The 21358-nt window shown below is 68.9% G+C and overlaps 1 protein-coding gene across 1 annotated transcript; it reads right to left on the bottom strand.

Annotated features, from left to right (window-relative positions):
• Positions 1–15368: 15368 nt before the first annotated feature.
• UTP14A (UTP14A small subunit processome component) lies at positions 15369–20965 on the bottom strand. Its single transcript, XM_075720529.1, has 15 exons — positions 20907–20965; positions 20517–20588; positions 20221–20285; positions 19916–20058; positions 19616–19771; positions 18593–18712; positions 18418–18512; positions 18050–18173; positions 17883–17960; positions 17064–17427; positions 16822–16895; positions 16453–16761; positions 16193–16380; positions 16021–16120; positions 15369–15641 (listed from the first exon to the last, which is right to left on the bottom strand). The coding sequence occupies exons 1-15, from the start codon at positions 20963–20965 to the stop codon at positions 15369–15371; spliced, it is 2220 nt and encodes a 739-aa protein (XP_075576644.1).
• Positions 20966–21358: the final 393 nt, after the last annotated feature.

Here is a 21358-nt window from a genome sequence, read left to right as displayed (position 1 = left end):
CGCGGTAAAACGCTGCCCGTCGGCGGTGCCTCCTCTGGCGCCGGCGGCGCTGCCGGCTGCTGCGTTAAGCGGGCCAGCGGCGCGGAGGGAGAAAAGGGAGACCGCCCGGCCTTAGGGTATCGAAAAGGAGAACGCCCAGCACATCCCTCCGCAGCAAGAGATGGGGAGAACGCGGTCGCTCGCCTTCCCGAGGTGCCGTACGGCTCCTTTGGCCAGGGGGCACTGCGGAAGGCCGGGAGGGATGCACTTTGACCCTGGAAACACACCCGCAGGAGATACCTTTGTAACACTCATTCCCAGAGAGCAGCCAAACCTCGAAGGCAGGTTTTTTTCCGCCCCCCCCCGCCCCCCGCTGCCGCAGGATAGCTACAAAATATAAAAGCTACGTCAGCTGCGGGAAACCCAAGCGGGACTGGGAGCGCATCGCCCGCAAGCCGGCTGCTTCGACGGGAGCGAAAGCGGCGGAAAGAGGCGGCACGTTGCCCCCGCGGCTCGGATGGGCCGGGAGGGAAGGGGCTGCATCGACAGGAGCGGTCTCCTTCACTTGCGATAGTTTGTTCATTTTGGCAATCTTCGTTGCCATTAGTAACACAGGCAAGAAATTATATTTGTTTTTATATGTGATCGTCGGGCGTCCATTTGAGGTACAGGGGTCCAGAGCGAGCGCCGAGCCCGAGAGTTGCCCGGGATACCTCAGCAGGGATTCAGCTCTGTGCATTGCTTCAGAAAAACCCTTTAAAGCAAACAGCTTGCGAAAAAATTAAGAATTAAATAAAAATTTAAATTAAAAAAAAATCACAACGGTCCTCTCACAGGACTTGCCACGGGCACGATACGCAGCCAGGGAAAAATTTAAACAAGAAAACTGGAAAAAAAAAGGAACTGGTTTATCTTATACTATGTTCCCGCTCACGCAGAGGTCAGAAACGGTAGCGGAGCTGACCAGGAACAACCAGCGCGGAACGAAACCCAGCACGGCCCGGCCAGGCCACCTCCGCCGTCCGTCTCGGCGGGAGCCGGTGCTGGGCGCGGGGTCCGGCCCGCGGCCCGTGCGGCGGCCCCGGGCTCAGTTTGGGTTTCCCACCGGCAGCACCGCAGCCCGGACTGCTGCGGAGCTGAGCCAGGCTTTGCCTACACGCATTTGCTTAAGCTGATTTAAAGACACAGTAACACCGCAAGTAATTATAGATACTCAGCGCGATGAATGGGAAATACAAAAAGAGAAAAATCCATCCCCGTTTGGGGGGGGAAAGAAAAATAAAAAGTTTGCTGCACATTCCGTAGTCCTTTAATAGCAAGTCCCAGCGGCCGGACGACGGGTGTCACTAAACCCTCGCTCGCTCGAGACAACCAGGCTGTCCCCAGGAAAGCCCACCGGCGCATATTTTTAAGGACTGAAAAAAAAAACCAAAGCCACTAAGGATGGACAGCGTTAAAAAATTTTGTATCTGAGGCGGCGCGCATCGTCCGAAACACTGCAACCGCAGCGCAGGCTCCCGTCCCGGTGGGAGACGAGCTGGCACGCCAGAGCCCCGAGATCCCAAGGGCAGTTTTGTTCCGAAGGCCAAACCACGCCAGAGCCCGGTCTCCGAAACCCTCCCAGAAACGCGTCCCCATAGCCCGGTGACAGCGACAGAGCCGGTGCCCTCGACAGGCACCACGCAGCCTCCGGCGCTGCGCCCGCAGCGGGACCGGCTGCACCCAAAGGCCGGCGACAAAAAAGGCAGGGCGGGGAAGGGAAGGCTGATGCAGGCATGGCAAAAAAAGATGCAGACGAGCCGCGAAGGGCGCGGGATGCACCGGCCCTTCCCTCGCCCGGATCCCCCCTGACTCCGGCGGCGGCCGGCGAGGACGATGGTGCTGGAGAGCGGGTGCTCTGGAAGGAGGAGAAACTTGCTTCCTCTTTATTTTAGCCTGGAAGACCTTTTTCCCGGGGCTTTTCCCAACCGGCTTCACCCACGCTGGGATGAAGGCGCCGATGCCGCTCGCCCAGCAGCCAGCCTCCCGAGCACCGGCGCTCCATCCAGGCGCTCCCGCTCGCCCCTCCGGCCAGGGCTGCGGGAAGCGGCTCCTGCCCGGCCCTGCCGCCGCCCGACCCCCGACCCCCGCCCCGGCCCGGCCGCCCCCCGCCCCCGCCCCGGGCTCGGCGGAGCAGCAGCGGCACCGCCCCGGCCCCCATCCCGCCCCGGCTGCCGGGGGGCGGGGGGGGGGGTCCCCGGCCCGCAGCACGTCCCGCTCCCCCCGCCCCGGCCCCACGCCACGGCCGGAGCCCCGCGGGGCGGGCGGGCAGGGCCCCCGCTGCGGGACACGCCGGGCCCCGCGGCCGCTCCGGGGGCTCTGCCCCGGCTCCCGCAGCCCCCGCCCGCCCCGGCGCCCCCGGCCCCCGCAGCCCCCGGAGCCCCTGCCCGCCCCGGCCCCCCGCAGCCCCCAGCACCCGCAGGCCCCGCAGCCCCCGGCCCCCGCTTGCCCGCAGCCCCCGCAGCCCCCGGCCCCGGCTCAACAGCTGCCCCCGGGGCCGCTCCCCGAGGGAGCGCGGAGCCTCCGCCGCCGCCGCCGCTCGTCCCGCAGCCCCGCTGGCCGCCGCCGCGCCGCCGCACCGGGGCAGCCCCGAACATGGAGGTGGCGGCGGCGGCCGCGCTGCCCCCGGGGAGGGCTCTTCCGCCATCGCCCGGCGCCCGGTCGGCCGGCACCCGGAGCCACCGCCGCCGCGGCCGGTCCCCCGGGGGCACGGCGGCCGGCGGGGCAGGCTCGGGCCACGCCGCCCCAACTCCGGGAGCGCCCGGCGCCGCCGTCCCGGGAGCGCTGCGCCCCGCCGCCCGCCCCGCCCCGCCGCGGCTCCCCGGGACCCCCCCGCGCCGCCCCGGGAGCGGCAGGTGCCGCCGGTGCCGGTGCCGGAGCAGCGGCGGCGGGCAGGGCAGCGGCACGCCGCGCCGTCGCGGGGCAGGGAGCGGAGCCCGCCCGGTGCCCCCCGGCCCGGCGCTGTCAGTGCCCGCCGTCCCCGCCGCTGTCCCGCCGCAGGACGCTGCCCGCCCCCACCCCCCCCCCGCGCCGCCACCCCCGGGGGTGTCCCGGGACCGTTTCCATGGAGACCCCGCACCCGGGCGGAGCGGGGGGGTCGGGGGGGGGGGGGTGTCGGGGCGCCCAGCTCCCGTCCGCCCCCCCCCCCCTTCCCCGCCGGCGGCGGCCGTGCGGGCCCGGGGTGCCCGGGCAGCGGGGGCCGGGCGTCCGGCGCGGGGCGGCGGTGGTTGGGGGGGGCGGGGGGGACGGCGGGGGGGGCGCGGGGGGCGGACACGCACCTGCTTCCCGAGGCGGGCGGGGGGCGGCGGGCCGGGGCGGGCCCCTGCCCGGAGGCGGCGGGTCGGACACTGGGCGGCTGCGAGCGGCGGTTCGGCGGCGGCGGCGGCGGAGACACTGGCAGCGGCAGCCGGAGTGTGAGGGCGAGAGCGAGCCGCCGCCGCGGGGGCTGACGGGAGCTGTAGTCCGCCCGCCGCCGGCCGGCCGGCCGCCGCGCCGCCCCGAGGACTGCGGCTCCCGGCGTGCCTTGCGGGGCAGCCCTGCCCGCGCGGGGGGGCTGCGCGGAGCCAGCCGAGTCCGGAGAGGGAACGGGCGGGCGGGCGGGGAGGGAGGGAGGGAGGGGGCTCCGCGCCCGGCACAGCCCGCGGGGGGGGCCCCGCTCCCGCCCGGGGAGGGGCCGCGCTGCTCCGCGCTCCGCGGACGGCAGCTGCGGGGCGGCGCGGGGGGAGCCCCACGCACACACACACACACACGCCCGACCCCGCGCCGGGGTACCGGCGCCCGCACCGGGGAGCGGCGCTGGCTCCGCACCGGGGGGAGGAGGAGGAGGAGGAGGAGGATGGAGGAGGAGGAGGAGGAGGCGGCGGGGGCGGGCGCTCGCTCGCTCCGCTCCACGCCCGGGCAGCGCTGGACGGGCAGCGCCGGCAGCGAGCGCGGCCCCGCAGCCCCCCGCGGGGGGAGCCTCCCGGGCCGGGACGGGCGGAGCGGCCGCGCAGCCGCCTGCCCGGGGAGGGCGGCGATGGCGATGGGTGCCCCCCCCCCGCACCCCCCGGGCCCGGTGCCCCGCCGGGCGGGCAGCGTCCCCGCCCCGGGCGAGGGTCGCGGCGCCTCCCCCGCGCCCCGCGGGGCAGCGAGCGGTGCGGGGCGGCGGATGGAAGTTTGTCACCGGCCCCCGCCCGAGGCAGCGGGGCCCGCAGGCCGCCCCCCCCCGCCCCCGCCCCGCCCGCCCTGACCGACGCGGAGCGGCCCCGGCGGTGCCCGGCCGCGCCCCCGGCCTGCTCCGGCCCGGCCGCCTCGCCGGGCCCGCCCCGCACCGCCCCGCCGAGTGACAGCCTCGCCCGGCCCGGGGCCGCCCCCGGCCCCCGCACGGGCCTCGAGGACCGGCGCCCCCGCCGCCCGCCCGCCCCCGGCCCTGCCACGCCGCCCTGGGCCGTGCTCCGGCTGCCCGGGCCCTGCGCAGGCACCGCCCCGCTGCCCTCGCCTCTGCCCCGCCGCCTGCCACGGCCAGCGCTGCCTGCGCCCGCCCGCTGCCCCGGCCCCTCGGCCCGGCCTCCCCTCCGGCCCGGCCCCCGGCCCCGCAGCCCGCCCGCCCCGCCCGACGCCTCCGGCCTGGCGGCTCCCGCCCCGGCTCCCCCCCGCCGCCAGCCCCGGCCGCCTCCGCGACCTCTCGCCGGGGGGCGCGGGGGTCCCCGGTTCTGCCCGACACCGGACGGGCAGGGCGGAGGGAAGGGCCCGATCCTGCCCCCCCCCCCCCCCCCCCCGAGTCCGCGGCGGGGGACGGGACGGGACGGGGCACACACGCGTCCCGCACGGGCTTGTCCCAGCGCTGCCGGGCGAGGCAGGGCCCGTCCTGCCCGGGCCGGGGGGCTGGGGGCGGCCGGGCCACCCCACGGGCCCCGGGGAGGCGGCGGCGGCACCGCGCTCCGGTGGGGAAGCGGCGGCGGGCGAGGGGCCGCCGTGGGGCAGCGCCGTGGGGCAGCGCCGTGGGGCCTGGCCCCCGGCACGGCTGCGGGGCGCCGGGGCGTCAGGGTGGGTTCGGGCTGCTCCCGCACCGCGGCCCCCCGAGCCCGTCGTGGGTGCCGGAGAGGTTGGCCGCGTCCCCTCCCCGTGCCCGTGGGGTCCACGCTGCTCTGAACCCCTGCAGCGCGGCCGGGACCCACTGCTCTGCTCCGGTGCCCATTTTCTCCCCCGGATTTGGCCTGTCCGAGGGCAAAGTCTCGGCTCAGCTCGGGACGTGCGATGTCCAGGGCCCTCCAAGGGGCTCATCCCACCGGGCACAGGCCACCGCGGCGGCCCCCCGGCCGGCACATCTGGGGTGGCACCCGCACCCCGGTGTCACCTGCTGCTGCCGGGAGCATCCTCTGCAGCCTCGGCACCGAACCTCTCCTCTGCCCGAGAAGGGGAAAAAAATATCTTTACAAAAGGGATCGAGCTCTTTTTTTTTTTTTTTTTTGCTGGAAAGGCCTCAACAGCCTCGGGCAGCAGACGGCGCGTTGCCCCTTCGGGGACGCGGGCGCGCCCTGGGAGCGGGTCGGGGCGCGGGTCCGCGGGCAGGGTGCTGCTGAGCGCGCAGGGTGTGCAGGTTGGGGCGAGGGCCGGTGGAAATGCAAGGGGCTGGCAGCGCGAGGGGAAGGCGGAGAGCGAGGGCTAAGACGAGGAAGGCTGGGAGGGAGGAAAGCCTTCCTGCAGAGGGGAATTCCTGAGTTTCTCCTCCGTTACACCTGTACCTGCCCCTGCCTCTTGCCTCCGGCGGGCTGCGCGCGGGGAAGATGCTCAGAGAGGCGTTTCGGCGGCTGGGCGGATGGGGAGGAAGCCGGGCTGGCGCAGCCTGCAACGGGTGCACGACTGGCCCCGGGTTTGTAAGGACCTACCTTATTTGCATCCTGGTGCAATTAAAACCAGGCGGTTTGAGTAACGGCCTCATCCTGCAGCTGGCCTCACCCCGTCCCTGCAGGAATTGCGCTCGGGGGCTCTGCATCCCACCGTCGCATCCTCCGACACCGCTCTGCTCCTTCCTGGTTTCATTAGAACCTACTAACGCTGTACCATCTCCAGGACGGGACACTTTGCACTCAGGGCCTTTAAAAGGTGGTGCTGAAAAATTCTACGGCTCTCATGTTAGTGTTCCGGGGAAACGGGAAAGTCTGGGGAATAAGGAGCATCCCTCATCGGGGAGCGTGGTTAACCGGACACCGGTCACGGACTAACTTGCAGAAAGGCCAACGTGAATTATCCAGCGATACACGCTGCAAAGAATACGATTGGGAACACTCGCCAGGAATTTCTCAACAGCAAGAAGCCGGGCTGCCTGCTGCGGGTGGAGCTGGAGGCTTGTTTTCTCTCGCCTCCACCTCGGGGACGCATCTCCCGGGAGCCGGCCCGGCCGCGGGCAGCGCGGGAGGTGGCGGGCAGCCCCGGGCTGCTGCCTTGTCCCTCGGCGTTTCCTCCGCGCTGCCTGCCCGGGCAGCGGGACTCCTGCCAAACCCTGCAGGTCCGATGGCACCCGGGCGCTCTCCGAGTGCTCAGGGTGGTCGCCAGACCTAAGGGGCTGCGTCTCCTCCGCCCGCTGCGGTCCCCTGAGCCGCCGGGGCTCCAGCACTCGGCTCCGAACTGGCCTGCAGCCGATGTTGCTGCTGCTTTTGTTGTTAACTGCTTCATTTTGTTTCTTTTTTTTTTAATTTATTTCGCCCCTTCCCGCTGCTTTTTGGGCAGGATCCGCGTTACTCCCCGCTCCCCAAGCCCGAAGCAGAAACGCGTTGGCTAACGCACCCAGCCAAGCACCAGCCGCAGCAAAGCCGCTGGCGCACGGCACGCTCCGCTCGCTGCCGGGCCACAGGTGGGGAGACCTCAAACCCTTCTCGGGGCCGTTTCAGCCCCTCTGCCCGTGCCCGAGCGGCTCCCCACCTCTCCAGGAGGTGCACATCTCCAGGAGATGCACATGGATCTCTCCGGTTTGGCCGGGCACCTCGCAGCCTTCTCCTCCCGCAAGGGTGGAGGCAGCTGGTGGCGGCGAGGACGGCTCCTAGCTCCCGGCGCCGGGAGAAGAGCGATGGGGGCGAAACCTCGTGCTTGCCGCGATGCCACGTCCAGCCCTCCGCCCCACCGGCTTCTCGTCGCCAGGCTGCTCCTGCATCGGACATCCCAGCTTCAGAGCTTGGGCACGGCTGGGAAGATGGCGCTGGGGCGGGTTTCTCGAGGCTTTTCCTTCTGCTCCAAAGAAGCAGCCTCTGTGCTGCTCTGTCCATGGTGGACGGCAGCTCACCTGGCTTTTACGGAGGGTGTTACACCCATGAGAGGTGTCCGCTCTAACTGCGGACCTTGTCTTCCCGCTTTCCACGGGCCATCCCCGCTCCAACGACAAACGCTTTTGCAGCGTGTTTGGAGGTGCGGCTAAAAGATGACGGCTTCGTCGGAGCAGCTGCCTGCTCCTGCCTGCTCGCGCCGGGGGCACGGAGGAGCGGGAGGAAGGCCACGAGTCCTGCCGGGGATGCGGCGGGCCAGGCTGCTGCGCGCCGCTGTGCTGCGCGGCCGCTCTTCCCCCCGCTCGCCGAAGGGGCTTCCAGCAGGGACCAAGGAGGGACGTGTGGTGGAGTCCCACCTCCTGCCTGAGAAGCCGAACCTCTTCCTTACGAGCTCGGAGGTTGACATTTTGAGCCCAGCCACTGGAGCCAAACCCATGCTGCTTCGGCACTGGGAAGGGGGTTTCACGGCTTGAGGCTTTGGGTTGCTTCGCCTTGGACCTCCCATGGGCGCCGCGGGGAGCTCAGGGCTGGCCTCCTCCTCCCCACGTGCTCCAGGGGGCTTTTTTGGGGACTCGCCTCCGTGCTGGCTGGAGGAGCGTGGAGAAACGAGGCATCGCCTCCGGTGAGCGGTGCAGCCGGGAGTCGGCCGTCAGCACGCTGCCTCTGCTGCCCTCCTCCGCAGCAGCCCCGGGAGAAGCCCTGCGCTGGGGGGACAGCGCTGAGGATTTGGGATCCCGGGGGATAAGGCGGGCAGGAGCCGTGCTGTGGCGGGGAGCAGAGGGAAGAGCTGGCAGCTTGGGCAAGAGCAGGCAGGGCAAAGTGATGGCGGGGAGAAGGATGGGGTGGGTGAGCAGAGCGTGGGGTGCCTGGGGAGCCCCAGGAAGCAGCTGAGAAGCCCAGGGTGGCTGGCAGGGGTGGGAGGGGTGCCCGCAGGGAGCCCCGGCTCCGCTCCAGCCCCTTTCCAAGGATTGCGGGGCAGGAGGCTGCGGAGAGCGGCTCGCTGCGGGCAGAGCTGGGCCTGCCCCTGCTCCCCTCCTGCCCCAGGGCTGCCGCACCGGACCCCCGGCTCCGTTATTGTCCGTCCTGCAGCCCCGAGCCCCCCAGGTCTGGCTTCGGGAGCCGCCGAGGGCTCCTAATTGCAACCAGAGACAAAGAGAGCCGGGCTTTGCCCGCAGCGCTGACAGCCCGTGCCTGGAGACGCCGAAAGCGCTGCCAGCAGCCCCGGGGATGGCCGGAGCCGGAGGCTGGAGCGGCCGCCGATGCCCAGCCGCAGGCGTTGCCCCCCGGCTCCCGGCTGCAGCCCCCCGCCGCTGAGCCGCAGGGCCGAGGGCGGCCGCGCTGCGCGGACGCGGGGAGAACGCAGCCGCTGCTCGCGCGAGCCCCCGCGGAGGCTCAGGGCCGGCCTTGGCTCCGGGCGGGACGCGGGCAGCCGGAGGAAGGTTGGCCAGGGAGCGGAGGCGGCGGAGCGGGGAGCGCGGCGAGGGCCGGGGTGGCGAGGGGCGGCGCGGGCTGAGCCGGCCCCGCGTCGGCTGCAAGCACGGAGTGGGCACGAGTGTGCCCCAGCGGCGCTTCCGCGCTTCGTGCTCCTTGCCTTTGCGGCTCCGGCTTGCTTTTAATCAGGATTTCACCGTGTGCGGAACGAATGACTGCGACCTCTGTGGTAGCTGCGTTTAAATGAAGGCTGCTTTTGTAGCACCGGCCAGGATACACGCACCACGCAGCCGCCTGCCATGAGGACATCTGTCTGAGCAGCCTCCGCTCACCCCCCCGGCTTTGCCTCAACCCTGCCCCTTCGGGGACCCCCGTTCCCCCCGCCCCAGGAGGTTTTTGGCACCGCGGCTCTGCCAGGGCCCGGCCAGGCACCCCCCCAGCTCCAGGATGCTGCTGGTTTGGGGCTTGGCTACCTGGTTCCCCCAGGTGCGGGGGTCCGGCGCGGCGCCCCGCTCCCTGCCCGGTGGTCCCGGCATCCGGCCCCGGCCCCGAAGCGCCCAGCACGTCGCGGGGGGAGTCGCAGGGTGGCAGCTGGGACAAAGTCATCAGGGGGATTACAGGGACTTTCCCCCTCTCCTCCCCAAGCAGCTGGGGACAGAGAGGGACCCGTCACCTCTGGGAGACCCGAAACGTGACATTACAGCACGACCCAAGCGACCGGGTCCCCACCCCGGACGGGTGACAAGGCTGGCGGCTGCTCCAGCCCCAGCAACTGTTCGAAGCCCGTGTCCCAGCACCCGTCGCCGAGCTCGGGGTGGCAAGCGGCCGGGTGCCACCGCACGCCGCCCCGGGAGCCGCCGCGGGCCCCGGCCACCCATCTCCGTGGGAACGGCCCCGCTGCGGGTGCGAGGGTCCCGGCTACAGCATCTCGGCGGAAATCTCTTGCTCAGGTTGTGCCGTGCTGGATACGGCATCTCCATGGAAACCCTCCCGCTCAGGCTGTGCGGGCTCGGGAGATGCCATCTCCACGGAAACGCGGCTGCGGCGGCTGTGCAGGCCGGGATGCGCCGGCCGGGCACCGGGTGCCCATGGCGGGAGGGTTGGGGGTGTCCGGGGTGCCCCTGGCTGCGGGGGGACGGGGGAGAGCCGGACCCACCTGCGAGGCCAAAGGGGGCCCAGGGGAGCAGGGGGTGGAGCGCAGGCCACCCCCGTCCCCGGCACGGGGGCAAGAGGGGCAGGGAAATCGGGGGGAGCGCTCCTGTGCCTAAAATACCGACACAAAATCTGCCTCCCCTTCCCCATCCTCTCCGCACTGTGCCAAGCAGAGCCTCCCGCCTCTCAGGTTTTGGGGGGGCTCAGCCCCTCTCCCACCTCGGCCCATGCTGTTTCCTATGGCACGGGGGCCGGGGGTGTTCAGGGACACGGAAATCCCCTGGTCCCAGCCAGCGAGGCTGCGGGACCCCCCCAACGGCCGGGGGAGCCCCACGATGGCCCCGGTGCTCACACTCACGTCCCGCAGCACGAGAAGCCGGAGGACTGAGATTTCACCCTCAGAAATAGCCCAGATGAAATATTTTACAGGTTATTTATAGCCTGCATTTAAAAACAAAACAAACAACCACCCAAAGCCTTCTATTTGTTGATTTTAAATTTGCCTTTTACTTTCATTCAGTTCCCGCTGGTCTCCCGGGATGGCGGGTGCAGGAGCCCGGCTGCACCGGCGGCTGGAGCTGCCCTTGGGCTCGGGCATCGGCTTTCCCCGGCGGTCCCTGCCCCGGGCGGCTTGGGGGGACAGCAGCGGTGGCCGTGCCGCTTCCCTGGCACGGCACCAGCCTGGGCACGCCACGCCGGGAGAGGCACAGCCCCACCGCAGCGCTGCCTGTCCTTGCCCCGCTGCCTGTTCTTGCCCCGCTGCCTGTCCTTGCCCTGCCGCCTGTCCTTGCACTGCTGCCTGTCCTTGCCCCACTGCCTGTCCTTGCACTGCTGCCTGTTCTTGCCCCGCCACCTGTCCTTGCCCCACCACCTGTTCTTGTCCCACTGCCTGTTCTTGCCCTGCTGCCTGTCCTTGCCCTGCCGCCTGTCCTTGCACTGCTGCCTGTCCTTGTCCCGCCGCCTGTTCTTGCACCGCTGCCTGCCCTTGCCCCGCCGCCTGTCCTTGCCCCGCTGCCTGTTCTTGCACCGCTGCCTGTCCTTGCCCCGCCGCCTGTCCTTGCACTGCTGCCTGTTCTTGCCCCGCTGCCTGTCCTTGACCCACCACCTGTCCTTGCCCCGCCGCCTGTCCTTGTCCTGCCACCTGTCCTTGCCCCGCTGCCCGTCCTTGCCCCGCCACCTGTCCTTGCCCCGCCGCCTGTCCTTGCCCCGCCGCCCGTCCTTGCCCCACTGCCTGTCCTTGCCCCGCTGCCTGTCCTTGCCCCGCTGCCTATCCTTGTCCTGCTGCCTGTTCTTGCCCCGCCGCCCGTCCTTGCCCCGCTGCCTGTTCTTGCCCTGCTGCCCGTCCTTGCCCCACCGCCTGTCCTTGTCCCGCTGCCTGTCCTTGCCCCGCTGCCTGTCCTTGTCCTGCTGCCTGTCCTTGTCCTGCTGCCTGTTCTTGCCCTGCTGCCTGTTCTTGCCCTGCTGCCCGTCCTTGCCCCACCGCCTGTCCTTGTCCCGCTGCCTGTCCTTGCCCCGCTGCCTGTCCTTGTCCTGCTGCCTGTCCTTGCCCCGCTGCCTGTCCTTGTCCTGCTGCCTGTTCTTGCCCCGCCGCCCGTCCTTGCCCCGCTGCCTGTTCTTGCCCTGCTGCCCATCCTTGCCCCACCGCCTGTCCTTGTCCCGCCGCCTGTCCTTGCCCCGCTGCCTGTCCTTGCCCCGCTGCCTGTTCTTGCCCTGCCGCCTGTCCTTGTCCCGCCGCCTGTCCTTGCCCCGCTGCCTGTCCTTGTCCTGCTGCCTGTTCTTGCCCTGCTGCCTGTCCTTGCCCCGCTGCCTGTCCTTGCCCCGCTGCCCGTCCTTGCCCCGCTGCCCACAACTGCTGCCTGCTCCCCCCAGGCCAAGCGCCCGCGGGTGCCAGCCAGGTTGGGTTGCCCAGGCCCGGAGCCACCGCTCCCTGCTGGCACCGGGAGCAGCTCGGCCGCCCTCGCCGAGGCTCCCGGCTCTGTAAGCCCGGCTTTGACGTAGCCCAGAAAGTAGGCCAGTAAGAGCAAACTGCAGCCGCTCGCAGCTCTCTCGAGGGACGCGGCGCTCGTGCGGCTGGGGGAAGGTGTGCGCGCTCACGCCGCGGCTCCCCGGGGGTAACCGCGCGGCCGAGGGGGTGGCTGGCGAGGACGGGGGCTTTTCTCCCCGCACCGGAGCTCTTGGCACCCACCGAGTCGCGCCTCGTGCGGCAGCCGGAGGCCGGCCCCGCCGCCGTGCTGGGAGGGAGCCCGGGCTGGAGCATGCCACAGGAAGGGCAAGGATCAGGCCGGGAAAGTCCCCGTGGGGAACCGGTCCCCAGCCCGTGGCAGCACCTTCTCCGCGCCCGGGCCCCGTGGCTCCCCGTCCCGCTTCCGCCGCGCTGGCAAACAGCCACCCCGCTGCGAGGGGCTCCCCCGGCCGCGGCTCCTCTCCCCCCGCTCCCCAGGGAGCTGCCAGCGGGCATGCCCGGCGTCCCCCTTTCCTGCAGCAGTTTGCAGATCTGGAATTGGGTTTTAATTAAAAAAAAAAAACCCCAAAACCCAAGCGCTGACATCCCTGCGCCCAGCAATTTTATTCCTGCAGGGAAGTCGGAGGGACAACCGTCGCCCTTGATGCGGCAGCGCAGCAGCTCCGCAGGAGCCTGCACCGGAGCGGCCGAGCTGGCCCAGCAGCCTGGAGGGGCCGGCGCGGCAGCACCAGTGGCCCCGCTGCATCTGGGTTGCTCTAACATCCCAGCTGCTGATGCTTTCTGTGTTTATTTTTGAAGCGTCCCTGGATACTGGAAGCCCCGGTTCGAGCCCGGTCCAGCCCAGCGCTGCCCTTCCTCACAGGATGAGGCACATCCAGCTCCGCGGCTCCAAGCTGTCCCCTCTCAATGCCGGCCAAGCACCAGCCATGCTCACTCCGCACACCCACCAGCCAAAATTCAGCGTGAGGCAGCCTCTGGACCAAGGGGTCGCGTGCCGGTGGGTCCCACTCACCGCTTCAGGTGGTCCCAGCTCGTGACAGCCGTAAACCCGCCTGTTCCACCGAGGCCTGAGCCGGTTTCAGACCGGGTGGCCTCGGTCCTCTGCAGCATCAGCACCCCGGGAAGGGACTGCCCTGCCGCCCTCATCACCCCGGCCCCGGCGGGGAGCATCGCTCCCGCTCTGGGGCAGCTGAGGGGGTCCCAGCCCAGCTTGGGGCAGAGGCAGACCCCGCCGGGCCATGCAGCCCCTGCTCGGGGGTGCAGGGGACACCACGCACGACAGCAGGAGCAGCAAGCGCCTGCGCGGGGCTTTGCCGTGGAGCGGGTCGAATGCGGGGACAGAGGCCGGAGAGGCGTGTGGGGCTCCCCGTCCTTGCAGCCGAATGGCAGGACACCGCTCTGAAGACCCTGCTCGGAGCCCAGCGCCAGCTCTGCTCTGACTGGCGTCGTGCCTCGAGGCTTCCCGAGCCCCTTCCCACCCCAGGGACTCTCTGAGCATCCCAGGGCTGGGTGCTGGGGGCTGGGCTGGGTACCGGCATGGCCCAGCGCGCCCAGCCGGGCACCGTGGGGCTGGGAAGGAGGCAGGCAGAGCCCTGGGTCGGGCAGAGGAGGGAGGGCCCCTCGGAGAGGGACAGGGGTGCCACAGGGATCTGGCTGGCCCCAGGGGAGCCCAGCGCCGGCTGCAGGCAGGTGAAGGTGCAGGCAGAGATGCAGGCAGGTGGAGGTGCAGGCAGGTGGAGGTGCAGGCAGAAGTGCAGGCAGGTGGAGGTGCAGGCAGGTGGAGGTGCAGGCAGAGGTGCAGGCAGGTGGAGGTGCAGGCAGAGGTGCAGGCAGGGGTGCAGGCAGGTGGAGGTGCAGGCAGAGGTGCAGGCAGGCAGAGGTGCAGGCAGAGGTGCAGGCAGGCGGAGGTGCAGGCAGAGGTGCAGGCAGGCGGAGGTGCAGGCAGAGGTGCAGGCATGCGGAGGTGCAGGCAAGTGGAGGTGCAGGCAGAGGTGCAGGCAAGTGGAGGTGCAGGCAAGTGGAGGTGCAGGCAGAGGTGCAGGCAGAGGGGCTGCGCCTGCCCCACACCGGGCACTGCCTTCCCGTGGCTCCAGGGCACCTCAGCTCTCACTAAAACAAACAAGAACCCCCCCCGCTCCCCCGTGACGTCCCCGGGGGCCAGAGGCGAAGGTTTCCCACGGTTTCGGGGCAGGCAGGGCAGGGGGAAGCTGGGCTCCGAGCTGGGGCCACCAGCCCAGCGAGGGGCTCCCCAGTGTCACGGCACGGAAACGCTCTCCGCTTCCTTTCCCCTTTTTTTTTTTTTTTTTTTTTTAGCGTGGGGTAAATTCGTGCAACGCAAGCACGGCCCCCGTCCGCAGGCGAGCGCTATCTGGCCGCCCCAGGGTGCTGCATGGAGACAACGAGGGCCGGGCTGGGTCCCTGGCAAGGTCAGGGCGCAGGCAGCACCCCGACGCCCGCGGCAGCCCCCACCAAGGAGGAGTGCCAGCACCCCGAGCGGAAGAGCCCTGCCTGCTTTTGGGGTGGGAATCAGGGAGCCGCAGGGCACCCGCTCACACCCCTGTGGGTGCCTGCACCCCAGCCCCACGGGAGAACCCCCCCCGTGCCCGGTGTGACCCGGCGGCAGGCGAGGAGGGCAACGGCGGCAGCCCCGGCACCGCGCCTGGCTGCTTCCCCGGCCAGGCTGCGGTGCCAGCGTGGAAGGTGGCACCCCTGGTGCGAGGGACGCGTTTTTGGGAACAGCGGCAGCTCTGGCTCCTTCGCTCGGGCCGGGGAGCGTTTCTCCAACTGGCACAAGCGTGGCACAGGTGGAAAGCCAGGCCTGGAGGGCTCCCTGCCCGCTCCCGTTTCACCGTAAGGCGCCGGCACACGCCTCTGCTAGCGCTGGCCGCAGCCAGCACCCTGCCGTCACCCTCCGAGGGGTGGGTTGGGCAGGGAGGCCGGGCGCAGCGGGCAGGAAGAGGCAGAGGTGGGCAGGAAGAGGGCAGGGTGGCTGCGCGGGGGCAGAGCCAGCTCCCAGCCCGCGTGGAACAGCGGCACTACGTTACAAACCCGTTTTCCAGCTCATGGGGTTTTATTGGAACCGGGCAGAAGTTATTTTGGAGCTGCAGGTGGAGCTGAGGAGAGGTGCCCCGTGGCTAGGCTCGGCGCAGCAGGCTGCGAGAAAGCCCCTTTAGCCAAGATTAAAAAAAAAAAAAATTATATAAAAGTTCTATTATACATTAAAAAATATGGGGGTATGAGAGAAAAAAAACCCACAGGGCGGGGGAAAACCCAGCCCAGCCCTGAGGGAGCGCCGGTGGCTGCTCCACCCCCAGCCCCAGGCAGCACGTCCCCGGCCGCCCCGCAGCGCAGCCTTCACGTTCCGCCAGCCCGAAGCGCCCTGCCCCGCGCGGGGCCCCAAGGACAGGCAGGAGGGCACCAGCTGTCCCGTCCCCGGGGCGCAGCTCGGGCAGCCACACCGGCGAGGCGGCCCGGGATATTTTATTGCAAGGGAAAGGGGAGAAGGACCCGGACAGAGCCAGGAGCCTCTCCCCGGTTCCTGCGCCTGCCCCGGTCCGGGCACAGAGCTATCGCGCTCTCGTGCGCGGGCGGCGGAAGGGCTGCTCTTGTCGCTTGGGCGCAATTTCTAGCGCTGGCTTGGCTCCGCCGCCAGCTGCGGTGGCCATGTCGGGGACATCCTCGGCAGAGATGGGCTGGATGATGTGGCCTGCTCGGGTAATGACTCGGGGGGCCGTCAGCTTCTGGAAGGCACGCTGCGTGTTCCAGGTGGGGCCCACGGGCGCCCGGATGCTCTGCTCAAACTGCTGGTGCCTCTCAAAGGGGAAGGGCAGCTCGCTGACCTGCGGGGAAACGGCGCAGCGGGGTAACTCCCGCAGCACACCCAGCCCAGCACCCCGGGCGCTCCTTTCACCCCACGCCGCCGCCGATCCGCTCACGCTCCGCTTCCAGCCCCGCTGACCACCCCGCTCCATCCCCTCTTCCAGCGGATCCCAGGAGGGCTGGCACAGCAGCAGCCATCACGGGAGCAGTCTTGGAAATTCCTCCGCCCTCCACCACCCTGCCAGCCTCTGGGTTGTCAAAGCTGGAAACTACGTGGCTGGGCAGGGATTACCCACAGGGATTCAGGATGTTTTGGGAACAGGTCACAGGAAGGTTTTGGGCCAGCCTGGGTGCTGGAGCACTCACTGCTGCCACTCACGGAAGCCGGGCGTCACCCACCTGATGCGCTGCCGCATGGATGTTGCGCTTCTCGCTCATGATGACGTGGGGCAAGTGCTGGTCCTTCCTGGGAGGTGCTGGGGGTGGCTTGAGCAGGAACCTGCCGGGCAAGCAAAGACGTCAGGCCGCGGTGCCGGGCTGAGGGACGTTCCCGCAGCTCTTCCACGCTTACCGTTTTATTTTCTTGGCGCTGGGCTTCAGTCCTGTGCCTCCCCACTCGCCCCAGCCTGGCAGCACCAGGCTCACTGGCTGCGGCTTCGCAGCCTGCTCTGCCTTGCGCTTCTCCCGGCGGAAATCAGCAACCACGTCGTCCCCTGCGAAGGCCTCTGTGATCACCCCTCTTTGGTCAACGCCACCTTCCTGCGGAGAGAAGGGTCAGTGCCCTGCAGTCAGCCCCATCCTGCGACCAAGGGGCAGGCGCGTCCTGCTCACCTCCTCCTCGACGACCACAGGCAGGCTGGGGCACTGAACCTCCTGGGACTTCCCCGACAGCACAGCCTGCAGGCTGATGATCTTCTTCTTGGCTGGCGGCTTCTTGGCACGCTTGTCCCCAGCTCTGCCTTCCTCCCGCTGCTGCGCTCGCGTCTCTGCTCTCGCGGCCGCTGGCTTCTCCTGCTCTTCCACACACTCCTCCGAGGCCAGAGCCTCGACGTCCTCCATCGTCCGCACCCGGCACAGCTGCTCCGACAGCAGGATCTCCTCCTGGCCCGGGGCAGGCTGCTCCATCCCTAGGCTCGCCTGCTCCATCCCTAGGCTCGCCTGCTCCATCCCTAGGCTCGCCTGCTCCATCCCTAGGCTCGCCTGCTCCTCGGCACAGACAGGGTGGATGGGGCTGGTCCCCGGCAGTTCAGAAGCTGCCTCCGTCTCATCAGCACCTACACGTTGAAGCAAGAGGTGAGAAACAGTCACCCAGCAGCAGGGAGGGCGAGGGCAGGACAGCTGTGTGAAACCGGGCAGAAAACAGCCCCCACGACCCCCTTTTCTGTTTGCCCAACCCAGCGGCACACCAGACCCCGCGCTGCCTGGGGCTGCGAGCTCCTCACCTTGTCCCTCAGGGCTCCCTGCCCGTTGCTGCCGCGCGTGCCGTTTCTGCGCAAAGTCTTGTAGCAGAGCTTCCTCCTCCGACATCTCCTCCTCCTCCTCCTCCATCTCCTCCTTTCTCTCCACAGCACCAGGCGTCACAATGTCTCCAAGACCCTCCTGCACCTCAGGCTCCTCGGCTGGGCCGCTGGGCTTGCCCAGCATCCAGGGATTAGCTCCGCTGACACCCGCGGGGATGCTGGGGACGGTCACCGGCGTGAGATCCTCCTCGGGCACATCAGGTGGCTCCTCCTCGGGCAGCTCCACCCGCACCTTCTGCATCAGCTCCTTGTTCTTGGCCAGCTGCTCCTGCATGGCCTTGCGGGCCTGGGAGGGGATCCAGATGTTTCTAACGCAGGCCAGAAACAACACGCCTGCCTTCCTCGCCCCTCCTCAGCTGTTTCCCCCTTCCCCAACCTGCGCTGCAGACCTTATTGTGGCCTTTCAATAGATAAAGGGGGCTTATAAGAAAGACAGAGAGAGACTTTATACCAAGGCCTGTAGTGACAGGACAAGGAGAAACTGCTTTAAACTAAAAGAGGGTAGGTTTAGGTTAGATATAAAGAAGAAATGTTTTACAATGAGGGTGGTGAGACACTGGAGCAGGCTGCCCAGAGAAGCTGTGGATGCCCCATCCCTGGAAATATTCAAGGTCAGGTTGGATGGGGCTTTGAGCAACCTGATCTAGTGAAAAACGTCCCTGCCTACAGCAGAGTGGGTGGACTAGATGGTCTTTGAAGGTCCCTCCCAACCCAAACCCTTCTGCGATTCTATGATCTCACCTCCAGGTCATACTTAGCCATAATGGCCCTGGAGCGGGCCCATTTTCCCTTGTTCTGGTGCTTAAGGCTCATCCGCTCCTGGGGGGAAGAGGAAGGGAAGCATCAGAAAAAGCAGCCCCGCGAGCAGGGACTTCCCAAGGGGTGGGGGAGAAGCGCAGAAGCAGCACCTGCATCCTGAGCTGCTCCAGCTCCTCCAGCCTTGCCAAGGCGGCCTCAGGGTCCGACTTATGCAGCAGCTCAAACTCCTTTAAGGCCTTACGTCTCTTGCTTTTTTTCAGCATGCGATGGTACCTGCAGCCCGAGGGCGGAGAGCCAGGGAGTGAGACCTCAGGGTGCTAGGGAGGCCTTTGGGAACTCGGCGCTGCTTTGGGCAGGAGGCTGCCCGAGATGTGGCGGATCCCAGGGAGGAAGGGGGCTGCTCTGCCTTCCTCCGTGTTTTGGCCATACCCACGCACGGGGCAGGGTTGGCTCCAGCGCCGAGGCCAGGACCCAGCCCTCTCCCACTGCGCCGAGCCCAGCAACAGCAGAGCCTTACTTCTTGCTCTTGATCTTCTTCTCTCGCCGAGCCTTGGCTTCGTAGTAGGACTGCACCACCCGAGCCTTCTGTAGCTCTGCCCGCCGCTGCCGGGCCTGCCAGGGAGCGCAGAGTGAGGGCAGGCGCCAAGGAAGAGGCCTCCAGAGCCAGGGCATGGCAGGGGGGAAGCACTCACCTCCTCCAAGCTCATTGCCTGCAGCGAGGCCGTCTCCTCCGGCGTCAGGAGCGGGTCTGTGATGGGCTGCTGCGTCTTGTGGAGCAGTCCAAAGATCTCCTGCTCCAGGGGAGTTCGAGCCTGCGGGGACAGAACGGACACAGAAAGAGCAGGGTAAGAAGAACTGCGAGAGCCAACGCTCCCCCAGACGCCCCCATCGTTCCCGGTGCCCCTGAGCAGGTCCATGGGAAGGCCCAGAAAAGTGCATCCCCTTCCTCCTGGGGGCTGGGGTCACAGCGGGTCCCACACAACGGCCCGGGACGCCTCCCAGCCATTGCCCCAGGTTAGGGCAGGCAGAATTCCTCCCAGGGCAGAGAAATAGGCTCGCAGTCAGCAGGCAGTGCTGACCGGGTAGCATTGGACAAGAGGGACGCAGCGGAAGTTCCAGGCCACGCGATACCATGTCCCACCGAAATGGAAAGGGAGCTTTGGGCAGATGGAGGCGAGTGCTGGGAACGTCGGGAGCTTGGCAGGGGCTGTCTCACCTGAGCATCTGGAGAGCTGGGAGAGCTCTCGGGGGTGACAGTGACTCTCCTGCCAGCAGCAGGAGCTCGCATTCAAAATCAGGAGCATCCTTCCTTCATAACGAAGATTTACAGATGTGCAGGCTTTGGCAAACCTTTGGCACAAGTGGCCAAGGGCTACTAGCAGCCACCTGCCTCAGCCCAGGGGCTGGGAAACGGCAGACTCAGCCCATGTGTTTAGGGCTGAAAGGCTAAAAAGAGGAGAGGGGACAGAGCAGGTTCCAAAGCCTCTGCTCACTCCTTACCCAACCTCTCCCAGAGCGCATTTACACATCTGCTATGTGTGAGGAACGCAGAAGACCCCCCTTTTAATTTTGCGAAGCTCAGCGTGCACCTGCCCAGAGCCTCGGCTACAGGCTGGGCCTTCCTCACACATTCCTCACTCCTCCCAGCACAGCCAGGAGACGTCGAGCTGCCCCAGCCAACCCCCGGGAGACGCGCAACACGTGACAGCACCCACCTTCCACGCTGAAGCCACCTGCTCCAGGGGGGCGACTGTAGCAATCTCCTGCTTCAGAGGGAAAACCAGCTGCTCCGCCCGTCTGTTCTGCAGAACCACCTGCTGCCATTTGCTGACGTCTTTCGAGGTCCTGACGTAGGCAGCTTCCCTCACAACCTGCGGGCAGGGGTGAGAAGGGAAAAGGGTGATGTAAAGAACAAGAAAAGCCAGTCCGAGAGGAGCAGAGGGGCACGCAGGGGCTCAACTCTGCTGCCCCGTATGGCCAGAGCTTCCCTCTGCTGCCTGCACAGGCCCACTCACCCGCTTTGCCTCCTCCTTGCTGAGCGGCAGATCCACCGCCTTTTTCTGCTTCACTCGGGTCAGGTCTTTCTTCACGCTGCTCAGGGCAGATTTGGGACGGATGGGCTGCAGGAGCTCAGACAAGACCAGCTTCTCCCCAGCACCTACACGAGGTCCCGCACGTCAACGCAGGCATGGCATCGCCACATCAAGGGGCTGCAGCTGCCTTCAGCCCGAAGATCCAGGGCAGACACAGCGAATCCCAAGCTGCCAGCGCCATCCTGGTCAGACAGCGGGAGCTCTGCCCGCTCTGCCGGGGATCTCACCTTTGCAGCTGACGTTGAACTCGGACACCTGCACGCTTGCCTCCGTCCGCTCCGCCAGCTTCCGCCTGCAAAAAGAGGACAGAAAATAAACCGCAAGGCTACTCACATGCCCCCCGTGTGCTTCTCCTCCAATCTGCTGCTACGGCAGAGGCAGGAGAGCCAGGGCCAGCAGGAAAGAGCCCCCAGCCCCCTCCCACCGGCCCCTTTCAAAGCACTCCTGCCCGGCCTCGCAGGGACAACAGGGAGCAAAGCCCCAGGGCCGAGCCGCGGCAGCCCCTCAGACACCCCTCACTCACCGCTTCCGTCCGGAGAGGGAGCTGACCGCGTCCAGGAGCTGCTGGTGCCGCCGCTCGCCATCCTCCTGCCCCGGCACACGGCAGACATGGTTACAGAGCCCGGCCCAGCCCAGCGGCCACCCCGCCCGGGCAGGCGCGGAGCCCGGCCGCGGGGACAGCCCCGGCCAGGGCTACCGGGAGCAGCGTCTGCTCCCCGGTGCCCCACCACCGCCTGGCCGAGCCCCGAGCCCCGGCCTGCGCCCGTCCGGGCCCCGGCGCCCCCAGCCAGGCCGGGCCAGGCCGCCCTCCGCCGCGGCCGCCCCGGGACGGGGGAGCGCCCGGAGCTCCGCCTGCGGCGGCGGTGGCGGCTGCCGGAGGAGCCCAGCCCAGCCCAGCCCCGCTCCGCTCACCTCATCCTCGCCCTCGCTGGCACTCACGGCCGCCTCCACGCCCAGCCAGTCCTCCGCCATCGCGGCGCACGCCGGGCCAGCCGGAAAGCGCCGCGCCGCGCCGCTCCCTGCGCGACCTGCCGTAAAGCGCGCCGCTTCCGCCCGGCCCTGCCGTCGCGCTTCCGCCCGCCCTGCCGCACGTCACGGTTGCCGTGGCAACGGGCCTGGCGGGCGGAGGTGAGGCCGCGCCCCGGGCCTGGGCTGGCGGCGGGGGCGGCCCGGCCCGGGGGGCGCTGGGAGCGTCCGGGGGGCCGCGGCCCCGGGCCCACAACGTGGCTGCGGGCGGCTCCGAGCGCTCGGCCGCGCCGCGGGGGTGGGTGGGCGGCCGGGCAAGGGGCTCGGTGCCCCCCGAGGCCGCCTCCGCCCCGTCCCGGGGGAGTCGGACTCCGCCATCCTCAGGGCTCCCTGCCAGCC

Source organism: Pelecanus crispus, chromosome 13, assembly GCF_030463565.1.
Source record: "Pelecanus crispus isolate bPelCri1 chromosome 13, bPelCri1.pri, whole genome shotgun sequence".
Taxonomy (NCBI): domain Eukaryota; kingdom Metazoa; phylum Chordata; class Aves; order Pelecaniformes; family Pelecanidae; genus Pelecanus; species Pelecanus crispus.
Note: the sequence above shows the minus strand (reverse complement) of the source record. Positions and strands in the feature narration are given on the sequence as shown.

Coding starts and splice junctions, on each gene's coding strand:
- UTP14A (XM_075720529.1), bottom strand. CDS start 20,965: ATGGCGGAGGACTGGCTGGGCGTGGAGGCGGCCGTGAGTGCCAGCGAG. Junction 20,286..20,516: donor TCCCTCTCCGGACGGAAGCG/GTGAGTGAGGGG, acceptor CTCTTTTTGCAG/GCGGAAGCTGGCGGAGCGGA. Junction 15,642..16,020: donor TCCATGCGGCAGCGCATCAG/GTGGGTGACGCC, acceptor GTTTCCCCGCAG/GTCAGCGAGCTGCCCTTCCC.